Consider the following 25,260-nt stretch of genomic DNA (forward strand, 5'->3'; position numbering starts at 1 on the left):
ATAGTGGGGTAAATTAAAATAAAGTAAATTTATAAAGACGCTGTCTGAAGACTTTCTTTGCCGTCGCAAAGAAACAGTTTACTATTTTAGTTTAACAATCAATTTCTATAACAATCAACTACTTTTTGAATGACATTTAACTATTTCCATCAATTTTTGAATTTGATCATTTTTACTTTAATTATTTCATCTTTTACTTAAATTCATCTTTTACTTTAATAGTTTCATCATTCATTTCAATTCTAACAACTTTTAATTGAATTATTTGTGTGTTTAACTTATTCATTTCTTCTAGTCCTTGTAAACAAAAATTTTTACGTTTTATTAGATCTTTGTATAAAAGTTTCCATTTATATGAAAAATTTTATATACTAAAAATTTAATGAATTTCATACAGAAATAATTTCTATAGAAGTAATTTTATTAATTTAATAACTGGTAATGACAATATGGTAATATATCTATTTTATTTTCCAATACATATCTTTTATTATCATGAGGACGTTTTTGTTTACTCGAATTGTATATATTTCATGTTTTTTGACTTTTAATTAGATTTAAATTTGTATATTGTTCTATATCTTTATAATCTTCTAAACTTATTTTGTTTCTAACAACACATTTTTTAATTCATGTTTAAATATGTTGGTTAATTTCCTGTTGAATTTAATGGTGAGAAACGAAAAATTGGTGATAAAACATATGTAGGTACAGATGGTGTAATGAAACTTTTAACTGAAAGTGAAAAAACTTACTGTGGAAGATTTGAATAAAAAGTTTGATGCTGTAGATTTATCAAATTATGCAAATACATTATTTAATTCAGAAGCATTATATTCTGATAATAATCCAAATAAAATAAGATCAAGTAAAGGTAAGCATACAATTTTGCTCTTAAACCACAAAATTCTTCCATTATTTTTCCATTATATTTATCTTTCATTTTACTAACAACGTTTTTGTGTACTTGTGGAATATTATATATATTATCTCTTTTATTACAACTTGTATCAAAATAATCAATCATTGACTTCATATCTTCACAGAAATCATCTGTTTTAATATTATAAATATAACTATCTGTATCTTGAAAACATAATTTAATATTTTCACCATATTTAGATTTCATAACTCTATTGTGAAAATTGTACTTCAGTTCTTTAGATAGATCGAATATACTTAATCCAACATAAAAAGGTGTATTAAGTATTATTTTAGTTTTATTCGTATGGATAGCTGCCATATTTTCAGTAAATATAGTTCTATGTTTAACGTTTGGTTTAGCTACAAGTTTATCACATACTTTACTATTTGAAACTAATTTTATATCTTGCCTGTTTCTTATACTCTCCATTGTTTTACCAAATACAGAATTACTCATTCATTTACAGAAATCTTTCTCTAAATCATTTTTAGCTTTAGTTCTTAACTGTGTGTTTATATCTATATACTTCTTTAACTAATCAGATTGTTTAAATTCTAAAACTCTATGTAATTTTGTAAGTTTCATTCCTAAAGATAAATAGTGTTTAAGATTTCTATAATACATAATTACACTTTTTATCTAAAGTAGTTATTAATTTACTTTGTTTTGTACCCATACCAAGTTTGATTCAGGAGATAGTTGTAAATCTTTATGTAAATTGTGTAATTCTTATGGATATTCTAGATCTACTTCAAATATATAACCATATGTTTGACTATTGTTTGACATTTCTCTTATTTTTGTACAATTAAAATTGTTTGGTTCTTCCCATTTGAATCCACCTTATGGTAAATATTGATTCATAGCAAAACTATATAAATTTTTTTCATCTAGATACATTATATAATTTGATATAACTTTATTATTAAAATCTTTTAAATATTTATTATTTGCTTTTACATATCTTTTCCTATAACATTGTGAAATTCCACCTCTTATTCCTTTTTCAACCATAAGACGCATATCATAATCATGTAATAATTAAAGATTTTTGAATTTTTAACATTGGATCTCAAGATGCTGGTACTGTAAAATACCAAGAAGGATCTAGATCAGGGAATGCCAGAGTGGTCGATATCGACCCCTTGGGGTCGATATCGGTTTCCTAGGGGTCGACATAAACGAGAATTGATTTTGGGGGTCGATGAGGTCTATAAATCGACCCCTATTAAATTAACACAAGTTTTTATTTAAAACTTTCATGTTTGGTAGGTACTGTATTGTTTATGTTACGTGTATTAAGAATAATTAATATTTAGGTAGGAAATAGCATTGTTGTAGTAATGTAATGTCTCAAGTTCGTACAAGATGAAAAACTCGGCAAGTCTGTGTGGACAAGTTTGTGCAAGATGAGGGGTTTAAGTGTATGTCTTTCAGGCACATTTTGACTTGCTCTCTATTTGACGCTTACGCCATTTAACACGAACGAATCCATGATCAAGTCCAAACGTGTTTCTGATATTTTACTATTTAAGGAGCTCTGTCTTCTTGTATTGACCTAAGTCAGAATGAAAAATTACACTCTGTAGCAGCTGTTTTAAGTTAGCGGACCATTACAAATATTGGGGTTGATCTTAAAAGTAGGTAATTTGGCCATGGGGGTCTGAGGTAACAGTTCATTTTGGAAAACGGGTCACTTGTCCAAAGGAGTTTGGGGATCCCTGATCTAGACTATATGTTTGTATACATGTTTTTTTTAAATTTTCAAAAACATCACTTATCAATAATATATTAGTTTTAAGATGTAAATCATGATATTCACCAAGATTTTTAATATTGAATTTTCCCAAACTAATTTTGCATGTTCATAATCTTCATCACTTATATCACCATCATTTAATTCACTATAAAATTTATCTTTAGTTGGTAATTGTGTTTCTTCAAATTTCTTTCAAGAATCAATGTAATCATATGGATACACCTTTTTAGTTACTAAGTTAAATAATTCTGGGGAAACATTCTTTGTAATATTTTTTAAATAGATTTTTCTTTAAATCTGATTAAAGTTTATCAAGTGAAGACGTCATATATCTAAATCTATCAACAAATCTCATTATTAATCTTTTTGTATGTTTACCTAATCTAATATATTTATTTTCTTTATTTGGTAAAAGTTCTATTTCTTTATCATCGTAACCTAGTTCTTTTACAAAAAGATATTAATCATAATCAGATAAATTATGTAAATAAATAGGTACAAAATCAGGTTCTTTTAGCTTTAAATTACACATATTACAAAATGGAGCAATATATTTCCTTGTTAAATGATCATGATGATGCACTTTTTTATTCTTTTTTTGTATTAAGACATTTACATAGTGTACAAAATCTAGATTTATGAAACAGTTTGTATTCATCAAGTGTAACTGGTTTCATTTCTTCAGTTTCTGAATAAATTTCTTAAACTTCTTGTTTCTTCATACATTCGATAAATTTTTATGACAATCTGGTCCTCTATAAATAACAGGATCTTTATAATTTCTTTATATATATATATAAAATAACAAAATCCACTTGGTTCATGTTTTTGATATTTCCTTGTATATGGTGTTTCTGGATTTGGTTTACAATTACCTATTTTTAAAAGTAAACTTTCAAAATCGGCATAAATAATAAATGAAACTTTGTGTAAATTGTTAATTTTTTAAATGAACAGATTCTCCTTTACATGGCATTTCAACTTTTACTGCTTTATTAGTTAAACAATTTTTGTGTGTTCATCTAGTTTTCCTTTACAATTAAAATGTAGTAATATAAATCACAAATAAATTTTACTGTTTCATGTTTGGTAATTTGACTTGATACAAGTCTAGATAAATTTTTTATTTAACAATAATGTTAATTATTATCTTTCTTGAAGTAAAATAATTTACATGTTTTTCCTTTTTAGATTCTGTTATTTGTAATGGATGCACTTGATAATTTTTATCTTCATCATCAAATGAATAAAAATTAATAGATTTATTAATTATTTTTCTACTTTTGGAAGATGATCTACTAGTACAGGAAATTCAAGATTTTCAAGTTTTTTATCGAGATCAAGACCGACATCTTTATATTTTGTTATTCTATCGGAATGATCATCTGCAGGAAACAAAGCTGATTTTATAGCCCACAGAAAACATTTTTGATTGTTATTTTTCACATTAACACATGCTCTTCGTTGTTAATATTATGTTGTAAATCAATACAATATGATCCTCTTACAGGAACACATTTGTTAATTGCTAATTATAAACCAATAATTCTATTTAATGGCCATCGATATCCGTGTGCTTGAAAATTAGATATTTTTTCTAAAATGTCTTTTTACCAAATTTGAATATTTCATTAAATTCTTTTTCTGTTAAAATTGTATAGTTTGGTGTTTGTTGTGCAAATTCTTGAACTTTTTCATTTATTTCATTTGTTTGTAGTGTATATACAGAATAAAAATGAAAATTTACCTTTACACCATGTGGTACTTTCAAATAGTCTTTAACAATTAAAAAATATTTTGTTTTTACTGCGTTTAAGAAATGATTAGGCTCGAGTATTACGTTCTAAATTGATAGTTTGTAATCTGTCTGCAAATGCCTTTTCACCTAAGCAATCTTTAATTGTTTTTCTATCTCTTCGTTTTACAAATATATTTGTAGATAGTGGCATATTCCTTTTAATGGTATATCTTCTTTAGTTAGAAAAACATCATAAATATCATAATATGGTAACTTTTTCCAAAGATTATCACTTACTTCAACTTTATTATTTTTAACAAATTTAGTTTGATTGTCACTTCATTCTTCATGTATATAAATATTAACAATATTTTTATATTTTTTACTTACTTCAGTCATATAATTTTTAGATTTTCATTTACTTCAGACATTTTCAACAATATTTGTATTACTTTCTCTTAATTCACCAACAGCTGAAGCAGTCTCAGATCTATGATCAGATGTATTAATTCAAAAATAATTGGGTGATTTCTAACAATATTTGAACGATTGCTAACAATAAATCTAATTAAATTAGCTTTACATAAAATTGAATATCTTCGAAAATTATTTATTCTAAAGAATTCATGAGGTCTTACAACAGGAAATTGTTGTAGTTGATTAGGAAGTTGTTCTAGCTGAGCAGCAATACTACTTTCCATTTTGCTCTTCTATTTATTACAAAAAAATTTAAAAAAATTATTTTATTAATAAAATGATAATTACTTAATAGATGCATAAGGATTATATTCTAATAAATAATTAATCAAAAAGAGAATTAGTTTAAATATCAATTAGTTTTTAAAAGAATTAGTTTACTAGTTTAGTTTAACAATCAGTTAGTTTGTTCTTCTATTTATTACAAAAAAATTCATTAGATTTGTAATAATTATTTATATTAATAGAATGATAATAATAAATAGATGGATAAGTACTGTTATATAACAGATAATTAATTATAAAAGGATATTATTTCAACTTAAAGTTTTCTTATTCTTAATATATTCTAAAGTACGTTTTCTACATTTATTATTTTGCTTATCGTAATGTCATAGATTTATATTCAAACAATTTAAATCTTTAGTTTCTTGACAAATTTTACATTTCTTTTCCTTCATTTATAACTTCATTATTCATTGTAGTTTCATTTTCCATTTTCGTATGATCTTCACTTGGATTTCGTTTTACATGTTCCTTGTAATAATATTTAGCTACATTTTTTCCACATACACAAGGAATTCGATTTTTATTGTAATTTTCTACATGATAATTATTTTAACATGTTCTTCATATAGTTCTATAACCATATTTTGTGTGCTTTTGTTAAGTAAAATTATGAATTGATTTCTCTGTAGTACAATATTTACTAAATTTAGTTTTCACAGAACAATTTCATTGAACTAGAAAAAAATTTATTAGAATTGAAAAAAAGTAAGTTTTGTAATTTTAAATTATTCGTATAAATTATTTTAAAAATAATCATCACCATCATCATAATCACCATAATATGCTCCTTGATCTTGAGCATCAAATATAGTATAAATATCAGTTATTTCAATTTTTTTCTGGTACTTTATTTTTAATAATAGTCCAAAGTGGACAATTTTTTTTTGTTTAACCATTCATCAATACATGCTTTATGAAAAATATGTTTGCAATTTGTTTTACCAAATTGATTATTATTTTCATCACTTAAACAAATAGGACAATCAATGTCTTTTTCACATACTTCAATTAGTTCATAAGTATCTTTTTCTTGCATTTTGTTTTGGTTCTCAATTTATAGGAAATAATTTTTATTAGATTTATAAAGAATTAAAAATAAATCATTTAGCTATTATTTCAAAATTACATAACCGCATTGCGAACTCTATATCATGAAATTCATTATTTCTATTTTCAAGTTTTTTCATTCCTTTATATTTTCATTTCTTTTGTCCCCTTTTAATTATATCAAAATCAAAATTGTCTATTAATTTAGAAAATCTATTTGGTAAAATAACTTTAAAATTATTATTAAGTTCTAGACAAATCTAGTATTTAGATATTCACAGTCTTTATTATTATATAATGCATTTATCTCCAGCTAATTTACTTTTCTAATTTCATTAGAAATACCTAAATTATTCAGCTTTTTTTATTAAAGTAGTCTCCATTTATATCGTGAAATTTTTATTAGTTTTTACCAAAATAAGTTTGCTATTTATATTAAAATATTTTTAAAAAATGTTCTTTGTTAACTAATTTATTTGAATTAATTTACTTATTTTCACAATGTAAAATTTGTGAAGTAATTTATTTTTGTTTTAATTTGTTTACTTTCATTCAAAAAGTAGCTGAAAGGAAAGTAAATTTCATACCTATCTGATTTAAATTTTTAAAAACCAGACTCTAAAAATTTAGACCCAGAAATCATATTTACTTCATCTATATAATCTTATAGCTGCTAAAGCAGAAAGCAAATAATTTTATGTACTTATTCTTTAATATATAATTAATAAACGCTTTTTTCACAGAAGCCAAAAATTGGACATATTTTGGGCTAAGAAAAAATTGTAAAAAACGCTTTTTTAAAAATTGTTTTTAAAATAATAGTTAATTCTCTAATTTATTTAATTACATTACATTCACTTATGGGAAATGTATATAAATAAATGATTTTTTATTGTGGTTATTATTATATTATTATTAGGTAAAAGGGAAAGTAGAATCATTTTGTAGGTTCTGGATCGTTAGATCAATCTTATGGAAAATAAAAAATACGAGTGCTAACGAGTAATTTTTTATTTTTTATAAGATTGGTCTAGTGGTCCTGAACTTACAAAATGATTCTACACTCACATATCTCACACCTATTGTATCGTCTCCATACAACTTGAGTAAGTGTAAATGGATTTCAACCGATGCAGTTTCTTCAGGTATGAGGAGTTCAATCACCCATCGCTATTTTATACTTGTGTCCATATCAGACACTATTTTGGAACACTCTTCTAATGGCGCAAACTGCTGCAGAACAACAGAACCTGCCAGCAAATGAAAGATAAAGGTTCAAGCATTGGCACTACACCAACGACATCTGACGTGGGCATCCAAAGTCACCACAAAAAAGTATGAGGCATTACTTTAGGAATGACCCTCATATATTATAGTCACTGCAATGTATGAGCTAAAATCGACTAGTCGCAAAGTTCGCACACCTGTGTTTTAACCCCTGCAAACTCTTTAAAATTTTGTGCAATGTTTTGCTTAATTTGATGCAGCGCAATAAGTATTGCGGATAACGAAAAGGAATTGAATTCTTTATCGAGCAAAGATATCAGACTGTAAGATGTGCAAAAATCAATTTATCTTACCTTGTAGCTTTCCTAAAATGGGATGCAAAATATTTCATACCGGCCAGAGTGCCTCCTCCAAGCATAGGCTTCAGCATTTGGAGAGCTGTGCAACCATACCAAAAGCCACCTCAGCATGGAATGCAAATAGCACATATTTAGCAGCGAAAAAGATTAGTAGATAATACAACATTTTAAATATTGTCAATAATTATATTAAATACATAAACAAAAATTTTACTGCTCCTGGGAAACATGATATAGGATATCTGCAACCAGAACTGGGTGACAATTTTAGCCATTTAGTGATGTAGAAACTCTTCTCATCTCCACATTTTATAAATTCTGAAAATCTATATCTTTAATTTTGTTCTTGTAGGTCTGATGACGTCTGTAAAGCTGAAACCCGATATCTATTCAATTCTATTAAAATGTGATATAAAAAAGTTAATTCTGAGATTTAGTTAGATGTCAAGGTCACAACTCTCCTCCAAAGACAGAAGTGACGTCATTTCAAAAATCTCTCGAACATGATTCTTATCTTGAACAGACAATTGAAGAAACAGTAAGGGTACTTTGAAGATTCTTAGAGCAGAAAAAAGAGGCGTACCAGTCAACAGATCTTTCCTCTTGCAGCTAAATCCAGAAATGAATGAAGTATGTTTCGTTGTTCCAGGTGCTGAGGATGTCAGAACTACAAACAGAGGTGACGCCGGCGCAAGGCACACTGCAGGAAGTTCGTGGAATCCAGACTTCCGCTTCCAGGTACGTAGGCTCTGGGCAGTGAGCACAGTACTAGTAAAAGTCTAGGGAGACAACTCCATGGAACGGTAATGCAACACACACACACACACACACACACACACACACACACACACACACACACACACAAAAAAAAAACAATGTTGTGTGTGTGTGTGTGTGTGTGTGTGTGTGTGTGTGTGTGTGTGTGTGTGTGCGCGCGCGCGCGCGCTGTTTGGAAATAAAGGTCAGATCTGTCACGAAGTGGAAACCACAGTGAGAATAAAGAATGTTTAATTTGTAACAGTTTGCTACATCTTCCAACTACTTCTTTATAGTCACCATACCCTCATCATAGAAGGCAACCGCCTGTGCTTTCCGTCACTTGTCATCTACTCTGCGATGCATTTGGTCTTCGTAGACAACAGTTCATGTGAGCAGAGATGAACATCAGAGGGAGCCAAATCCAGGCTGTACTGTGGGCGCCAAACACTTCCCATAAAAAACGCTGTCCTTGCCCCTGCAGTGTGCATCTGAGAATTGTTATGATGAAGGAAATGGGCGACAGTTATGTTACGTGGTGTTGCATGAAATCAGGCGGAAACTCACAGTGGACACCTATACTTGGCAGGAGCCACTACTGTTCTAGGCTCTCTGTGAGCTCAGAAATGAAAAGATCAACCTGACGTGATCGACAGGCATGATAGAGACACTGTCCAACACATCTGTGCACCGCTTCATAGGTTGCCATTTCACGACATGTCAGACCATGTTTCTGGTTCGCATAGAAAAGTTACACTGGTTGCAAACGTAGTACTTAAACTGTGTGTTCAGATGTTAAAAAGTAATAAACGCTGCCTAAAAAAGATATGAAGCTCCCAGAAGACGAGGAGGAAACGAAATAAAACTTTATGGCTTGAGAGACCATGTTATGTTATTTCTGTGATTACAATATGGAGACAAATTTACCACAAGAACTTAGCAGTACAAGCTCACTCTCCGGCCTGGATGCACGCACAGGTTCCATTGGGAAGGTGTCATAAAGCAATTTTATCGTCTCATGAAGCAAGCTAGCTCACAACTGTTGTAACTGGTCCTTGATATCCTATAAACTGGCGCTGGGATGGAGAGTATCTTGCTGGCCACAGGACTACCTGTTGAGCCTTGTACCATAGGAATCAAGGGAGAGGATGTTGTTTGGTGGCTTTTATCCTCTATCTACAACGCAACTGCACACATATATTAACAGGGTTCTTTATTTACATAAACAGGAAGCTACTTAACTTTAAGAGTCCATGTGTTGTGATGCAATCTCTTCACTATTAGTCCATGTTAGCCTCACTGCTGATGAGGTACAAGTCCCACTATGGGACGAACGACTGACGCCAAAATAGGATGCAAATTTGTGCGCCAGTGGCTGTGCTAGTGACAGAGCAACTGCGCTAGTGATAGAGACTGAGAATTGAGACTGAGCCCTCCGGTCAGTGGCGGCGATCTAAATACTATGGTCGAGGGCACGTTGGTGGTGTGTTGCTTGCGAGTCTGTCTTTGGCCTCTCCCTTGACAGGCGCACTTGATCCAATGCCTGCTATCGATCTTCTTCCTACATCTTTGCAGACCAGTGTGCTGGCGACAGCTTATGTCAGCACAGAACCTCAACATTATGCAGACAGTTCAGTTCATAGAGACATGTGACACGTGTCGGCGAGCATTGTCTGTTAAAAATGACACCACAGCACTGTCAAAAAAATGGCTCTGAGCACTATGGGACTTAACTTCTAAGGTCATCAATCCCCTAGAACTTAGAACTACTTAAACCTAACTAACCTAAGGACATCACACACATCCATGCCTGAGGCAGGATTCGAACCTGCGACCGTAGCGGTCGCACGGTTCCACACTGTAGCGCCTAGAACGGCGTTCCGTATTACCCTTCTGAACCCACCGATTCCATATTCTGCTAACAGTCATTGGATCTCGACCATCGCGAGCAGCAATGTCGCGATACGATAAACCGCAATCGCGATAGGCAACAATCCGACCTTTATCATAGTCGGAAACGTGTTGGTACGCATTTCTCCTCCTTACACGAGGCATCACAACAACGTTTCACCAGGCAACGCCGGTCAACTGCTGTTTGTGTATGAGAAATCGGTTGGAAACTTCTCTCATGTCAGCACGTTGTAGGTGTCGCCACCGGCGCCAACCTTGTGTGAATGCTCTGAAAAGCTAATCATTTGCATATCACAGCATCTTCCTGTCGGTTAAATTTCGCTTCTGTAGCACGTCATCTTCGTGGTGTAGCAATTTTAATGGCCAGTAGTGTAGAAGTTCTGTTTTAGTCATCTTGTATCTCCCAACATCACTCAGCGATGACTGCTTCCCATGCACTACAGCGTCATCGGAAAACAGCCGAAAATTGCTGCTCATCCTGTCCATCAGATAATTTGCGTGTGTAGAGAATAAGAGCAGTCCTCTCATGCTCCCCCAGGGGCACTCTTGACGATATTGGAGCGGAGGAAAAATGATTTTTTAAATGTCTCTTCTCACGCTATAATTAATCTTGTTCTCTCACGATCCCTGTTGTTGTGATATTTAGAGGGCTGTAATAATTCCTAGAGTCATCATTTAAAGTTGGTCCTAAAAACTTGTAAAGTACACTTTCACGGGATAGTTTGTGTCTATCTTCAAGTATCTGTCACAATTCAGTTCATTCAGAATCTTCTTGACATTCTGCCACAGGTCAAACAAACCTGTAACCATTCGTGCTGCCCTGTATACGTTTAATATCCCTTGTTAGACCTGTGCAGTATCAGTCCCACACACTTAGCAATATCGCAGTGTATTGTAAGCAATCTCCTTTATAGAGTGATTGCATCTCGCCGGTATTCCCCCCAATAAACCGAAGTCTGCCAGCAGCCTTACCCATGACTGAGCCTGTGTGATGGAAATTGGAAATTTGCGGTAAGGACTATGGGACCAAACTGCTGAGGTCATCGGTCCCTAGGCGTACGCACTACTTAAACTCTTATGCTAAGGACAACACGTACACCCATGCCTGAGGGGAGACTCGAACCTCCGACGGGACAGCCATGCAAACCATGACAAGACGCCTAAGACCACACTGCTATCCCGTGCAGCCCTATGTGATGGTTCCATTTCACCCCCTAATAAAGCATTAATCAGCATTAATCTCAGGTATTTGTTTGAATTAACTGGTCCAATTGTGACTCATTCATATTGTAGTCATAGGATACTACGCTTTTTCGTTTTGTGAAGTGCGCAGTTTTCTGAAAGCTTAAGGTGAGTTGCAGATCTTTACACCACTTCGAAATCTTATAGCAGACTGACTGAATATTTGTGCAGCCCTTTCACACAGTAGTTCATTATAAATAACTGCTTAGTCCGCGAAAGGTCTGTTACTTTTGTCTCGCAGGACGGTGTGACCGAGCGATTCTAGGCGCTACCGTCTGGAACCGCGCGACCGCTACGATCGCAGGTTCGAATGCTGCCTCGGGCATGGATGTGTGTGATGTCCTTAGGTTACTTAGGTTTACCGGTAAGTGGTTCCAAGTTCTAGGGGACTGATGACCGCAGCAGTTAAGTCCCATAGTGCTCAGAGCCATTTGAACCATTTTTTGAACTTTTGTCTCGCTGCAAGCTGGTATGGAAACACGAACAGTGATGGAACATAAAACTAATTATGTTTCCTTTGGTTATAATTGTTTTCCGTTTTGGGCTTATACTGATTACAAGTCTGATTCAATGTTACTTTTTTTTGCTCTTTTCTGAAAACTGTGGCAGGTTTTATGCAATTACAATAAATGCTTTCCCCCTTTACAAAGAGACAATGCGATGACATGTTGACTGATGATATTTTTTAAGGATCTCAGTATGTTGTTTCTTCTTGGAGAGTGACCATCTGTCGTGTTTTCTGTCATTTCTCTCAGTATGGACCAAACAATAGTTGGTTTAAAGTTTTTATACACACTTAAGTTCCAGGGAACGTTGTGAAATGATGAATGGGTCATGAGTTAATCACTGTTCCACACGTTTGGCGGTTTTTTCCGTAATATGCCACAATTTACGAGATGGTGGTTGGGGTGAGACCCTAATGGCAGAGCTTAAATTTGTTTTCACACTTCATCCTATATCACGTCGTGCGTTCTTAATATTTATATTCCGTTTTGCCACTGTATATCTTCCTACAGGTAACGTTACGATGATGGCAGTTGAAAGCAACCCTATCATTAGTTCTGCCGTCGTGCGTAATCAGCGAAGGTCTATCGTTGCCAACTGCTGTCGCATAATTGGTTTATTTTTGTTAAAATATAATTTTCAACAAACCTTTTGTTTTTTAGCTCACTATTAATGTTGATTCAGATTTGCTATTCTTGTTTACAAGAAAAATTTCGCAGCTGCTCAGCTCCGTATACATGCGCAATTTTTTCATCATCACCGAAGATCTTCCATGACTAAATTTTGCAAGAACTTTGTTTCTTTATAAGAGAGGTTGTGTTTCCACTTTCCATATCAAAATGAACGCCGAGACAATGTACCGACACAGGATGAGCACCGTACCTTGGTTTGTGGAATATGTATGAAGATGCAGAAACGTAAAAACCTGATACACTCGTTAGAACCCTCTGTCGCTAGAGGACACTGAATTGTTGTAACATGGCAGTGTGTGACGTAATTACATAGCGCACCCAGAAGGCAAGATTTCCTACCTTTTTTAAAACAAAGACAGCATAGTTACATGAGAAACTATATTGGCAACAGGTACAGCAATGTTTGAGCTATTTTTCGACATAGTCACCAAAAAAACTGACACACTTGTCATATTTGGGATCAAATTTTGAATTCCTGTGTCGTAGAACTCTGGCACATGTGAACGGAACCAGCGTGTGGTAGTCATATTTAGTTGTCAAAACGTTGGCCGGAGGGCAGGAATTTCTTGAGGTGCAAGATGAGATGGAAATCTCTGGGAGCAAGATCAGGCCTGTCTGCTGCGTGATCAAACAGCTCCTAGTCGAACCTGTGCAAAACAGTTGCTGTGCGTCCAGCCGTATGGGGGCGAGCATAGCCATGGAGCATGGCAACACCTGCTATAAGCATTCCACGCCTTTCGTTCCACATGGCACGTCACGGTTACCGTATTGTTTCACAATGACGGTGTGTGTTCATTGTTTCACCTCTGCGCAGGAAGTCAATGAGCAGAATGCCCCTCCTGTCCCAGAACACCGTGGCTTCACTTTCTGCTCTGACACAGTCTCTTTGAATTTCATCTCGGCGGGAGATCCACTGCAACACCAATGCATTGACTGCTGCTCGGTTTCCGGGGTCGAGTGAGAAATCCACATCTCGTCGCCCGTGACTATCCCGTCGAGGAACTCATCCCTGCCGTCATGATACTGTTGCAAAAATGGTAGTGCTGCTAAAGCATTTCGTTTTGTGCTCGGGTGTCAGGTTCTTCGGCGCCCACCTGGCGCACAATTTCTTGAACAGTAGGTGCTTAGTGACAATTTTGTGCAATTATATTCTTTATTGTTATTTCACTCCCCAAAATGGGGTGGGCTGGCAGTGGCACAATACACCACTCTCAGCCAAGAGAGTTACAGAGAAAACATAGTCAAATGAGAAAATAACATATAACATAGAATGGTATAAAGCGATGAATAAACAAGAACAAAAATAGATGAGTAGAAATGGTGGATTTAAAAACAACATAGACGAGAGCCATACACACATGCGGAGAATGAACACAGTGAGTCAACACGAAAGTAAAGAAACACCACAGTGGGAACATAAATGAATGACGCTGGCGACACTGCTGATGCTGGTGGAACGTAGCACTGCACACGGCACTAGAGTAACACTGACACCACAACGAAAACGTTAAGAATCACTGCACCAAACGGGACCTACCACCGGCTCAAGTGAGGAGGGGGTGGATAAAAAAAATGGGAGAGATGGTAGCGGGAAACCAGGAGGAGGTAGGAGGGTGGCAGTGGAGGGGAGAAGGAAAGGAGCTGGAAGCCTGGGGGGGTGAAAGGAAAAATGAGGTGTTCGGCAGGGGAAAAGGAGGAAGAAGCGAAGGGGAGAGGGAGGGAAAGATGGAGCCCAGGGGTGGGGGGGGGGGAAGAAGGAGGGATTAGATCTGGTAGGAGGGGTACATGGAAGGCACGAGGACATCATCCGGCAGGGGGAGTTGGTGGAAACCAACTTTGGTGAGGATATGAAGCATGTGGAGATGGAGACCAGGTGGGACACTGTGGTACAGGCGCAGCAGCGGCCTAGGGTGGGGGAGGATGGGGGGAATCCAGTTTTCGGGAGACATATAGGATCTGCATTCATTTTAGGAACAGGAGGAGATGGGGGAAGGGAATCAGATCATGAAGGATCCGCATGGGGGATGGGAGAAGGATGCGATAAGCAAGGCGGAGTGCATGGCACTCAGGATTCAGAGGGATTTGTAGTAGGTGGTGGTGGGGGGGGGGGGGAACAGAGATCCAAGCGGGGTGGACATAACATAGGATGAGGCGGATGAGGGATTTATAGGTATGTGGGATAGTGGAAGGGTCTAATCCCCATGTTCGTCCAGAGAGGAGTTTCAGGAGATAGAGACGGTTACGTGCCTTGGCTTGGACTGTGAGGAGATTTTGGGGGGGGGGGGGGCAGGAAAGACGGCGGTCGAGGGTGATGCCAAGGTACTCGAGGGCGATGGGGTGGCCATAGATAGTAAGGTAGAAATCTAGGAGGTGAAAGGAGGGGGTGGTGCGGCCTACGATGATTGCCTGTTTCGTGCAACTAGTATCGTGATACATATAACTACATCTATATGGATACTCTACAAATCACATTTAAGTGCCTGGCAGAAGATTCTCTATTATTCCAATCTCTAACTGCGCGCAGAAAAAAACGAACACTTACTTCTTTCCGTGCGAGCTCTGATATCCTTTATTGTACAGGGTGAGCACAAAGTCTTGCCCTGATTATAAAAATTTGTAGCAGAATACCGTTTGACATAATAAGTTATATTTGATGCCGTTACATAGGTTAGTGTTACTAGTTGTGACCAATAGATGGCGCTAGGACTCCACAACACCAACGAGGTCTGTTAGGTGACGTTAATTGCTGGCGAAATGGCGTCGAAGCAGGAGAAAGTGCAATGTGTGCTTTGGTTTCACGCAACGAAATCGCCCATCAGTGTTCAGCGTAAATTTCGGGCTTCTTATGGACGTAGCCCTCCTGACGTTAAATCAATAAAGCAATGGTATGCAAAGTTTAACAAAACAGGCAGCGTTGAAAATCGTCCTCGAAGTGGCAGGCCTCGTGTGAGCGATGCAACTGTTGATCGTGTTCGGCAATCGTTTCAACGGAGTCCGTCTAAATCAACTCGTCAAGCATCACGTGAACTTCAAACACCGCAAGCAAGTGTGGTGAAGATTCTTCATGAAAGGCTGAGGTTGCATGCTTACAAAGTGCAAATCGTGCAGTCGTGCAGACCTTGCAACCAAATGATTTGATGACACCTGCTTAATTCGCATATGCTTTACCGACGAATCCACCTTTCATGTCAGTGGAATGGTAAACAGGCATAATGTCCGTATATGGGGTTTCGAGTCTCCACATGCTACTGTACAGTAAAAGTGAGACAGCGAAAAAGTGCATGTTTGGTGCAGCCTCACGCATAACAAGGTTTTCGGACCGTTTTTCTTCGCGAAAAAATCCATTACCGCTAACATTTACTTAGACGTTTTGCAACAGTTCATTGCGCCACAGTTAAGAGAATATCAACCATGGATACTTTTCCAGCAAGATGGAGCACCCCCCCACTGGGCTTTGATAGTACGTCAGTTCCTGGATAAAACATTTCCGGATCGATGGATTGGAAGGAACGGTCCAAAACCCTGGCCACCCCGCTCTCCACACATTACGCCCCTTGACTTTTTGTTCTGGGGCTATATCAAGGACAGTCTTCTTCACACTAGTTGCTGACGTCGACGACTGAAGGCTAGGATACAAGCTGCTGTGGGTACTGTGACAGAACACACGTTACGAAACACCTGGCCGGAACTGGATTACCGCCTCGAAATTCTCCGAGCTACCAAGGGAGCATACGTTGAGGTTTACTAACGTAAGTGGTCTTAAAAAAACTAGTGACACTAAGCTATGTAACGGCATAAAATGTAAATTAGTATGTGAAACGGTTATCCTGTAATAAATTGTTATAATCATGGCAAGACTTTGTACTCACCCTGTATTATGACGATCGTTTCTCTCTATGTAGGTCGGCGTCAACAAAATATTTTCGCATTCCGCGGAGAAAGTTGGCGATTGAAATTTCGTGAGAAGATTCCGCCGCAACGGAAAACGCCTTTCTTTCAATGATATCCACCCCAAATCCTGTATCATGTCCGTGACACTCTCTCCTGTATTTCGCGATAATACAAAACGTGCTGCTCTTCTGGGTACTTTCTTGATGTACCCCGTTAAACCTATCTGATAAGGATCCATTCACCGCACAGCAGTACTCCAAAAGAGGACGAACAAGCGTAGTGCAGGCAGTTTCTTTAGCAGATCTGTTACATTTTCTAAGTGTTCTACCAGTAAAACGCAGTCTTTAGTTTGCCTCCCCTCCAACATTTTCCATGTGTTCTTTCCATTTTAAGTTGTTCGTAATTGTAATTCCTAGGCATTTAGTTGAATTTACGGCCTTTAGATTTGATTGATTTATCGTGTACTCAAACTTTAACGGATTCTTTTTAGCACTCATATGGATGACCTCACACTTTTCACAATTTAGTGTGAACTGCCAATTTTTGCTACATACAGACATCCTTTCTAAATCGTTTCGTAATTTATTTTGATCTTCTAGTGACTTTACTAGACAACAAATGACAGCATCATCTGCAAACTACCTAAGACGGCTGCTCAGATTGTCTCCTAAATCGTTTATATGGACAAGGAATAGCAGAGGGTCTATAGCACTATCTTGTGGAACGCCAGAAATCACTTCTGTTTTACTTGATGACTGAAACTTCCTGGCAGGTTAAAACTGTGTGCCGGACCGAGACTCGAACTCGGGACCTTTGCCTTTTGCGGAAAAGTGCTCTGCTATCTGAGCTACCCAAGCACGACTCACGACCCGTCCTCACAGCTTTACTTCTGCCAATATCTCGTCTCCTACCTTCCAAACTTTACAGTAGCTCTTCTGCGAACCTCATTCTGGTTACTTGATGAGTCTCCGACAATTACTATGAACTGTGACGTCGAATCCAGTAACATAACTGAGACGATATTCCATAAGGATGCAATTTCACTAAAAGCCGCTTGTGTGGTACAGTGTCAAAAGCCTTTTGGAAATCTAGAAATACGGAATCAATTTGAATTCCCTTGTCAGTAGCACTCAACACTTCGTGTGAATAAAGAGCTGGCTGTGTTTCACAACAATGATGATGTCTAAATCCATGTTGACTGTGTCAACAGACCGTTCTCTTCTAGGTAATTTATAATGTTCGAACACAATATATGTTCCAGAAACCAGCTGCATATTCACGTTAATGATATGGACCTGTAATTTAGCGGATTACTCCTACTACCTTTCTTGAATATTGGCGTCACCGGTGCAACTTTCTAGTCATTGGGTACAGATCTTTCGTCAATGAACGATGTATATGATTGTTAAATATGGAGCTATTGCATCAGCATACTCTGAAAGGCACCTAATTGGTGTAGAGCCGGGACCAAGACTTGCTTTTATTAAGTGATTTATGTTGCTTCACGACTTCGGGGATATCTACTTCTATGTTACTCATGTTGGCATATGTTCGTGATTCGAATTCTGGAATATTTGTTTCGTCTTCGTTGGTGAAGGAATGTTGGAAGGCTGTGTGTAGTAACTCTGATTTGGCAGCACTATCATCGATAGTATTTTCATTGCTATCGCGCAGAGAAGGCATCAATTGTGTCTTGCCACTAGAATATTTTACATACGACCAGAATCTCTTTGGATTTTCTCCCTGTTTCGAGACAAAGCTTCGTTGTGGAAGCCATTATAGGCATCTCGTATTCAAGTCTGTGTTGAAAATGACTTCTGAGCTCCATAATGGTGAAGCGATTGTTCTTCAGGATGTGCTGCCACACTCGCTCAACCGACTGATCATTGATGAGGGATGATAACCCACTGCGCTCTTCATCGTGGGCACTTTGACGTTGGTTGTTACTTCGAATTCCTGCTTCAGAGTCTCGTCACCGATAATTGACTTGACTGTGCGGCTAGTCCCGGCGGAGGTTCGAGTCCTCCCTCAGGTGTGTGTCCGTGTGTCCTTAGGATAATTTAGGTTAAGTAGTGTGGGGACTGATGACCTTAGCAGTTAAGTCCCATAAGATTTCATACACATTTGAACGAATGGCATCTAGTGACTACAGTGCGTATGGCGAGAGAAGAGCTCTGACCGTCGACTCGGCCTTGGCGCACGTGTTTCGCGCATCCACGACGGCCAATCAGATTGAGAGCTTTTGTTTATGTTACCACGGCAACGCCCCAGTGTTGCCGTAGTGCTGAGCAACCGCTGCTGGCTCACTACTGCCCATCCGTGTCGAATACTGGCAGCTGTGCTCCCAGCTGTGAGAGGGCTACTCTCGCCGTACGGGGTAAAGCCCACGTACCAAGTCATTGAGCTCACATAACCGAATCATTCTGCTGTTTCTGCTTCTCTACTGACAGTGCAGTACTCCGCACCCCCGTTTTCACTGTCAGGTCCACCCCATGTGACATCTAGATGTCTATTCCACATTATATAGGAGTGTCTCGATATTTTTGTTTAGCTAGTGTGTGCTCGCAAGAAGATGGTCCATGAAGATCCCTTATACAGGATGTTGTAGAAGTGACTGTCAATGTTCAGCGATATGACAGGAATTATCATTAGAAACAAAAAAGTCAAGTAAACATCAGCTCTAAAACGCATACCGTGAGAGCAATGAGCAATACTTGATCTTCGATGCTGTGAAACAAATGTCTTCTACTGCAAGCTCTTTGCTTTCCATATTTTGGGAAGTGGTATTATGGACCAAAACAAGAAAAAAAATGCCCAGTAAACATGTGCCTTAAAGGCCCGCCTTACAGCTATGGGTACTTGTTCATTAGAAGAGTTGTGTTTCAAAGTAGCGAAAATGAAGAAGTGCTCAAGCTCTTAAGGAATGAATTTTTGAGCACTTGTTTACTGGACTTCTTTTTCTTGTTTTGGTCCATACTACCACTTCCCAAAATATGGAAAGCAAAGAGCTTGCAGTAGAAGAGATTTGTTTCACAGTATCAAAGATAAAGAATTGCTCACAGCCCTTAAGGTGTGCGTTTTAGAACTCACATTTAGTTGACTTTATGTTTCGAATGATCATTCCTGTCATATCCCTGAATATTGACCATCACTTCTGGAACGCCCTGTATTATGAATGTGTGTGTGCACTTTCTCAGTTATTCTCAGATTTAAATGCTTTGTGACTGGCTTTTCACCAAGTCGAGTGGTAGAGGTCATGTGCCAGCCAGTTGCTGTTCTCACTCGGGCACCTTTTTCTCACTGTGTTGCCTTTTTCACAGGTACTCACAGTGTCTTGTCTATAGCTGAGTCAGCACAAGTCGATCCCTGATAGTTAAGTGGGCTTGATGTGTCAGCTTTGAGGGCCTACGTTACCCAGTAATGTCACGTGATTTTGTAAACGTACCTGTGGCAACGCCTCAGTATTGTCACAGCTCTATAGAAGTCTGTTGTTTTCGCCTGTAGCCATTAGCGCTTCGCAACTGAAAACTTGCAACAGCGCTACGCTCTGTCAAGTGTCATCTTACGCCATCTCGTATGGTTGCAACTGCTGGCAACACCGCCCCCTGCCACTGCAACCTGTCAGTCACCAAGTTATTTTAATTGGAGTATACAATGCACCATGTCCGATGCTAATGATCGCGTTACTAATTTTCCAACAGGCGAGTCTGTGGTGGCACCAGGACGAGTTTCCACTGTGCGGGGCAGTCGTCATTGATGAACGCAACCTGGTCACCGCCGGGCACTGCATATACGACGGCATCATGAGGCCCACCAGGTCAGTTCACCATGCGAGACACTTTACTGTACAGTCTTTCTTCCTCTCTGTTGTTAGTGCTTACAAGGGATGGTCATTAAAACTGCAACACCAAATAGAAGAGAAAATAATAAAATTTTAGTTATTGTTCATATACAGTACTATACTCCATATGTCGAGAGAAGAGCTCTGACAGTTGATGCAGGCAGCCTTGGTGCACGTGCTTCGCGCATCCACGACGGCGAATCGATCGTGAGCTTTTGTTTACGTTACCGTGGCAATGCCCCAGTGTTGCCATAGTGCTGGGTGACTACTGGGCCGTCAGTTGTGCCACGTGCTACGTTCAGATTTGTGTGTATATGTGTGCATTCCGCTACTTCTGTGAGTTTCTTGCCATGTGTATAAGTGGAAAATGGCTGCCTGTAGTGCAGAGAAGAGGGCTTTTGGGGAAAGAGCTATGCTGAAATCCCAAGCACACGAATTTATATACATATTGCGTGCTTACTTTGAAAAGGAAAGGGACAATGGTGGGCCTTTGATATCAGTAAAGCGGTCGACAGAGTGGCAGAATCATTGAACATCTCTACAGCAGCAGTGAAGAGAGTCACAAATGATAGAGGCTGCCAGTTCAGCTGCGAGCCCTGTTATTGTGACGCTTGGAAAGTCAAGGAAGAGATCGTGTCGTGTGCCTGAAACAGACAACTTCGACGAAAGTGCTATCGGGCACCACATATACACGTACTACAGCAGGAATGAGTGTCCAACGCTTCAAAAGTTGATGGCATCACTGTCGGACAGTGGTTTGTTCACTGGCGGAATTACAAGTCTCTCCATAGTTCCGAAAAAAATCGGCTTCCGTTGGAAAAAGTTCTCAGGACGAAAGGTATTGCTGGAACACGGAGACATTGTAACGTGGAGATGTCGTTACCTGCGCGAGTTGATAGCAGTGAATCCGGAAAATGTAATATGGATTGGCGAAACATGGGTCAACGTGCGTCATGCACTTTCCATTGTGTGGACAGACGACACACGCCACGGAACTATGAGTGTGCCAACTGGTAAGGGAGGACGACTAATTATAGTTCATGCTGGCTCTATGAACAGTTTTGTGCCCGGTGCTATGATGATGTTGCAGTCAAAAAAAAACGTAGACTACCACGAGGAGATGAATGCGGATACATTCAAAGACTGGTTCGTTGCCGGCCGGTGTAGCCGAGCGGTTCTAAGGCGCTTCAGTCTGGAACCGCGCGACCGCTACGGTCGCGGGTTCGAATCTTGCCTCGGGCATGGAGGTGTGTGATGTCCTTAGGTTAGTTAGGTTTAAGTAGTTCTAAGTTCTAGGGGACTGATGACCTCAGATGTTAAGTCCCGTAGTGCTCAGAGCCATTTGAACCATTTTGAACTGGTTCGTTACTTGTTTGCTACCAAACGTCAGTTCCGGTAGTGTTTTTGTAATTGACAATGCGCCGTACCATTCTGTATAATTAAATAAGGCATCAATAGCTGCTGCAAGGAGAAACGAAGTAGTAGGCTGGTTGAAAGACAATAAAATTCTTAGAGGAATTGGAGATTTTCAATCATCTTACTCGTCATGATGGCCTCATTCTCAACGAACAGCTGCAGCTGCGAAATAAAAACTTTTTTGACTGTATAAAGCCATTGCTTGATCTTTGATTCAGATTTCCTCATGCAGTTTACCGAAATGTTGTTTCCCTGTCACATCTTTGCTGTTTTCTTGTATGTCATAACTAACGTTTTTACGTTACAAAATGTATATTTAAAGCAGATAAATATGTAACTTCATCCTGTTATTATTAATGCTTACGTTATGCCTGAATCAACTGCATCACAATTTCATGTGTCTAATTTTGAATGTACAGTAGCCTAGTTGTTTCTGCGGCTACTAGATGGCGCTCGTAGCAACACCATGTTCACTTGCCCACACTTTGTGGGCGCCTCAGTCTTGTTGCAACCCTTGTCCACAGTACGAGCAGCCCTTAGCGGCTCGCCATCTGACAAATGTTCATGACGTCGCCTTTCCGGCTGAGATCTTTTTTAATATGTGACTTGTAAGTACTGCATCTTTTCGAGTCAGTACAAACTTTAATTTTATTAATGTACTATATACCTAATGTTTTAGTACGGTTAGTCTAATTCTGAAGATAACGCTCATAGTAGCGTCGAAACCTGGGCAATTTTTGACTTAATACTTGTGACCGAGGGCTTATTTGTTACAATATAATTCTGACACGGTCACTGAACCTTCGCAGCTATGTTTAAAGTTTTAATAAAATAGGCTTTGAACAGAATATGCGAAAAGCGGAACTTCTGGAATTAGTGAAACGATACAAGCCACAGAAGACGCATTATGTGATTGATACATTAGCAGAGAACTACGGCCACAAAGTTACAAGTCTTCCACCGTACCACTGCCATTACAGAGCAGTTGAACTCACTTGGGCTCAAACAAAAGCAGATGTTGCGGAGCGAAACAATACCTTTACGTTTCGAGACACAGAGACGCTGGTAAATGAGGCTGTTACGCGAATGAAAGCAGAAAATTGAAGGTGTAAGGGAAGAATCCGTTCATAATATTGTAATTTCTTTATCAGACGACGAGGACAGCAGCAGTGAAGATACCGAAGACTATGTGGTCGTGACGAGAGGTGACCACTCAGATGATGATGATGATGATGATGATGATCTTGTGGTTTCTGTTCCCCTGCACGAAAAATAGAGGTGATGTCATTTGATATTTTACACGTGCAATTTGACTTACCTTGTTAATGCTGAAAATCTGATTGTGTGTAATTTTTATTTTGGCTGGAAAGATAGTCATGGTAATTTTTTTAGTGATGTTACCGCCGTTTGACGGTAATAATTTTTATTAATTATTGTTATACGATCCAGAGCTCGGCAATAGACCATTTTCAAGTATGGCAACATATAAACGTCAAAAGATATCAGACTGGTATGAAATACATCGACATCTGAACCGTATAACAATAAAATAAAAATTGTTGCAGTCAAATGGCTGTAACATCACTAAAGAAAATATTTGTGTATTGTGTAAGGTGACAAACACTGGTAGCACATGTGAAAAAATATTCCATCAAGGAACACATCGGTCAGCAGAATGCTGCCCCTACAGGACTGCTGCGATGAATGACACAGCATTCTTAGGTTTTGAAAGGAGCGGAGTGTTGCTGTGGGCCAAAGGTTGGGACAGGAAGATCCGTCACCCTGCTCCCCCCGCCGCTGGCTCGTTGCCCGTCCGAGTCGACTACTGGCAACTGCACTGCCAGCTGTCGGAACTCTTTTCTCAATGTACGGAGTATAGTGAACCCAGCAGCTTTGCAATTGCTAAACAAGTGTGGGAGCTGGATGCACATCCTAATCTTGTTCTCCCTCCTTTATCTGTCCATCTCCTCCTCCTCCCCCTCGCCCTCCTTCCTCCCCTCTATCCTCCTGCTTCCTTCCCTCTGTCCTCCTCCTCCTCCTCCTCCTCCTCCTCCTAGTCCTTCTCCTCTTCCTCCTCCTCCTCCTCCTCCTCCTCCTCCTCCTCTTCCTCCTTCCTCTCTATGCTCCCCTCCCCACTGTCTCTCTCCTCTTCCCTCCTCACTCTGATCCAGAGTCCTTTTATTGTTACTGTAAATTAATATTCCATTGTAGTATTCTAAATCATAAACCATAAACTCTACTTCTGTTTTTGTGAAAACCAGCTGCGAGAAGGAAAACAAAACAACAGACTTTTGTGTACAATTTACCTTTAAATATATGTAATGAGAATATGTATCTGGAAGAAACGATTTGTCAGACTAAGAGAAACATAACAAAGCCACACATTTTCACTACAGAGCACAACACAGCATTTTCGTTCACACAGTCGGTTGTAACAGGCAACTTGTACATTTACGAGGGTTGCCCAGAAAGTAATGCACCTCATTTTTTTCTTCAACAATCCTTTATTGAACATAATGAGAATTACACACACGAAAGAATGGTGTCTTACTTACACACGCCACTTTTCCACGCAATCCCCATCCCACCCTATGGAATTCCTCCAGCGCTAAACAAGGACGTCTATGCCCTGTCTGTATCAATCCTAGTCCTGGTGGCGGAACCAGTGCCTCAGTGTATGAGTCATGCCCCGATCGTCCTCAAAATGCAGCGCCGAGTCGTAAGGCGGCTGTCTTCTCGAATGACATCAGCTCAAACATGTCAGGTGTGACAGCCGGGGGTCCCTCCCCCCCCCCCCCCCCCTCCGCCGTTCGCTGCAGATTGTGGAGCTCCGCCGAACCGCCTTCTGATTACCTCACCCTCCGCGCCAATGCGACTAACTGTAGTTCACATTTCACGAAATTATTTGACATAAGTCATTTAAATTTGATGTTATTTACAGTAAATAAATAAGTGCACGTTTTTTTGTGATTTTCGTGGCTTTTGCCATGTTAAATTGCATTAAACTACGTGGGTCTGTCTGTGTAATGCTAAAATGTGCGGTACCGCGTGCAGAGTAACAAACAAAATACTCCAGTATCAGTGACCCTGGTGAACTCTTCCAGGTTTCATACTCTTAGTATCTGTGTCCTTGGCTTACACTTCTAGGATTAAGAGCACATATTGTGAATAAACTTACTGATGCCGC

The 25,260-nt window shown here is 38.4% G+C and overlaps 1 protein-coding gene across 1 annotated transcript in view; it reads left to right on the forward strand.

The window, feature by feature from the left end:
• LOC124719062 (chymotrypsin-1-like) overlaps positions 1–25,260 on the forward strand; it is a 102,280-nt gene that overhangs the window by 52,955 nt on the left and 24,065 nt on the right. Inside the window, exons 2-3 of the mRNA XM_047244734.1 lie at positions 8,470–8,558; positions 20,518–20,633. Coding sequence (XP_047100690.1) covers positions 8,470–8,558; positions 20,518–20,633 — 205 coding nt within the window. The remainder of the gene's footprint in view (positions 1–8,469; positions 8,559–20,517; positions 20,634–25,260) is intronic.

This window comes from Schistocerca piceifrons, chromosome 10, assembly GCF_021461385.2.
Source record: "Schistocerca piceifrons isolate TAMUIC-IGC-003096 chromosome 10, iqSchPice1.1, whole genome shotgun sequence".
Lineage (NCBI taxonomy): Eukaryota > Metazoa > Arthropoda > Insecta > Orthoptera > Acrididae > Schistocerca > Schistocerca piceifrons.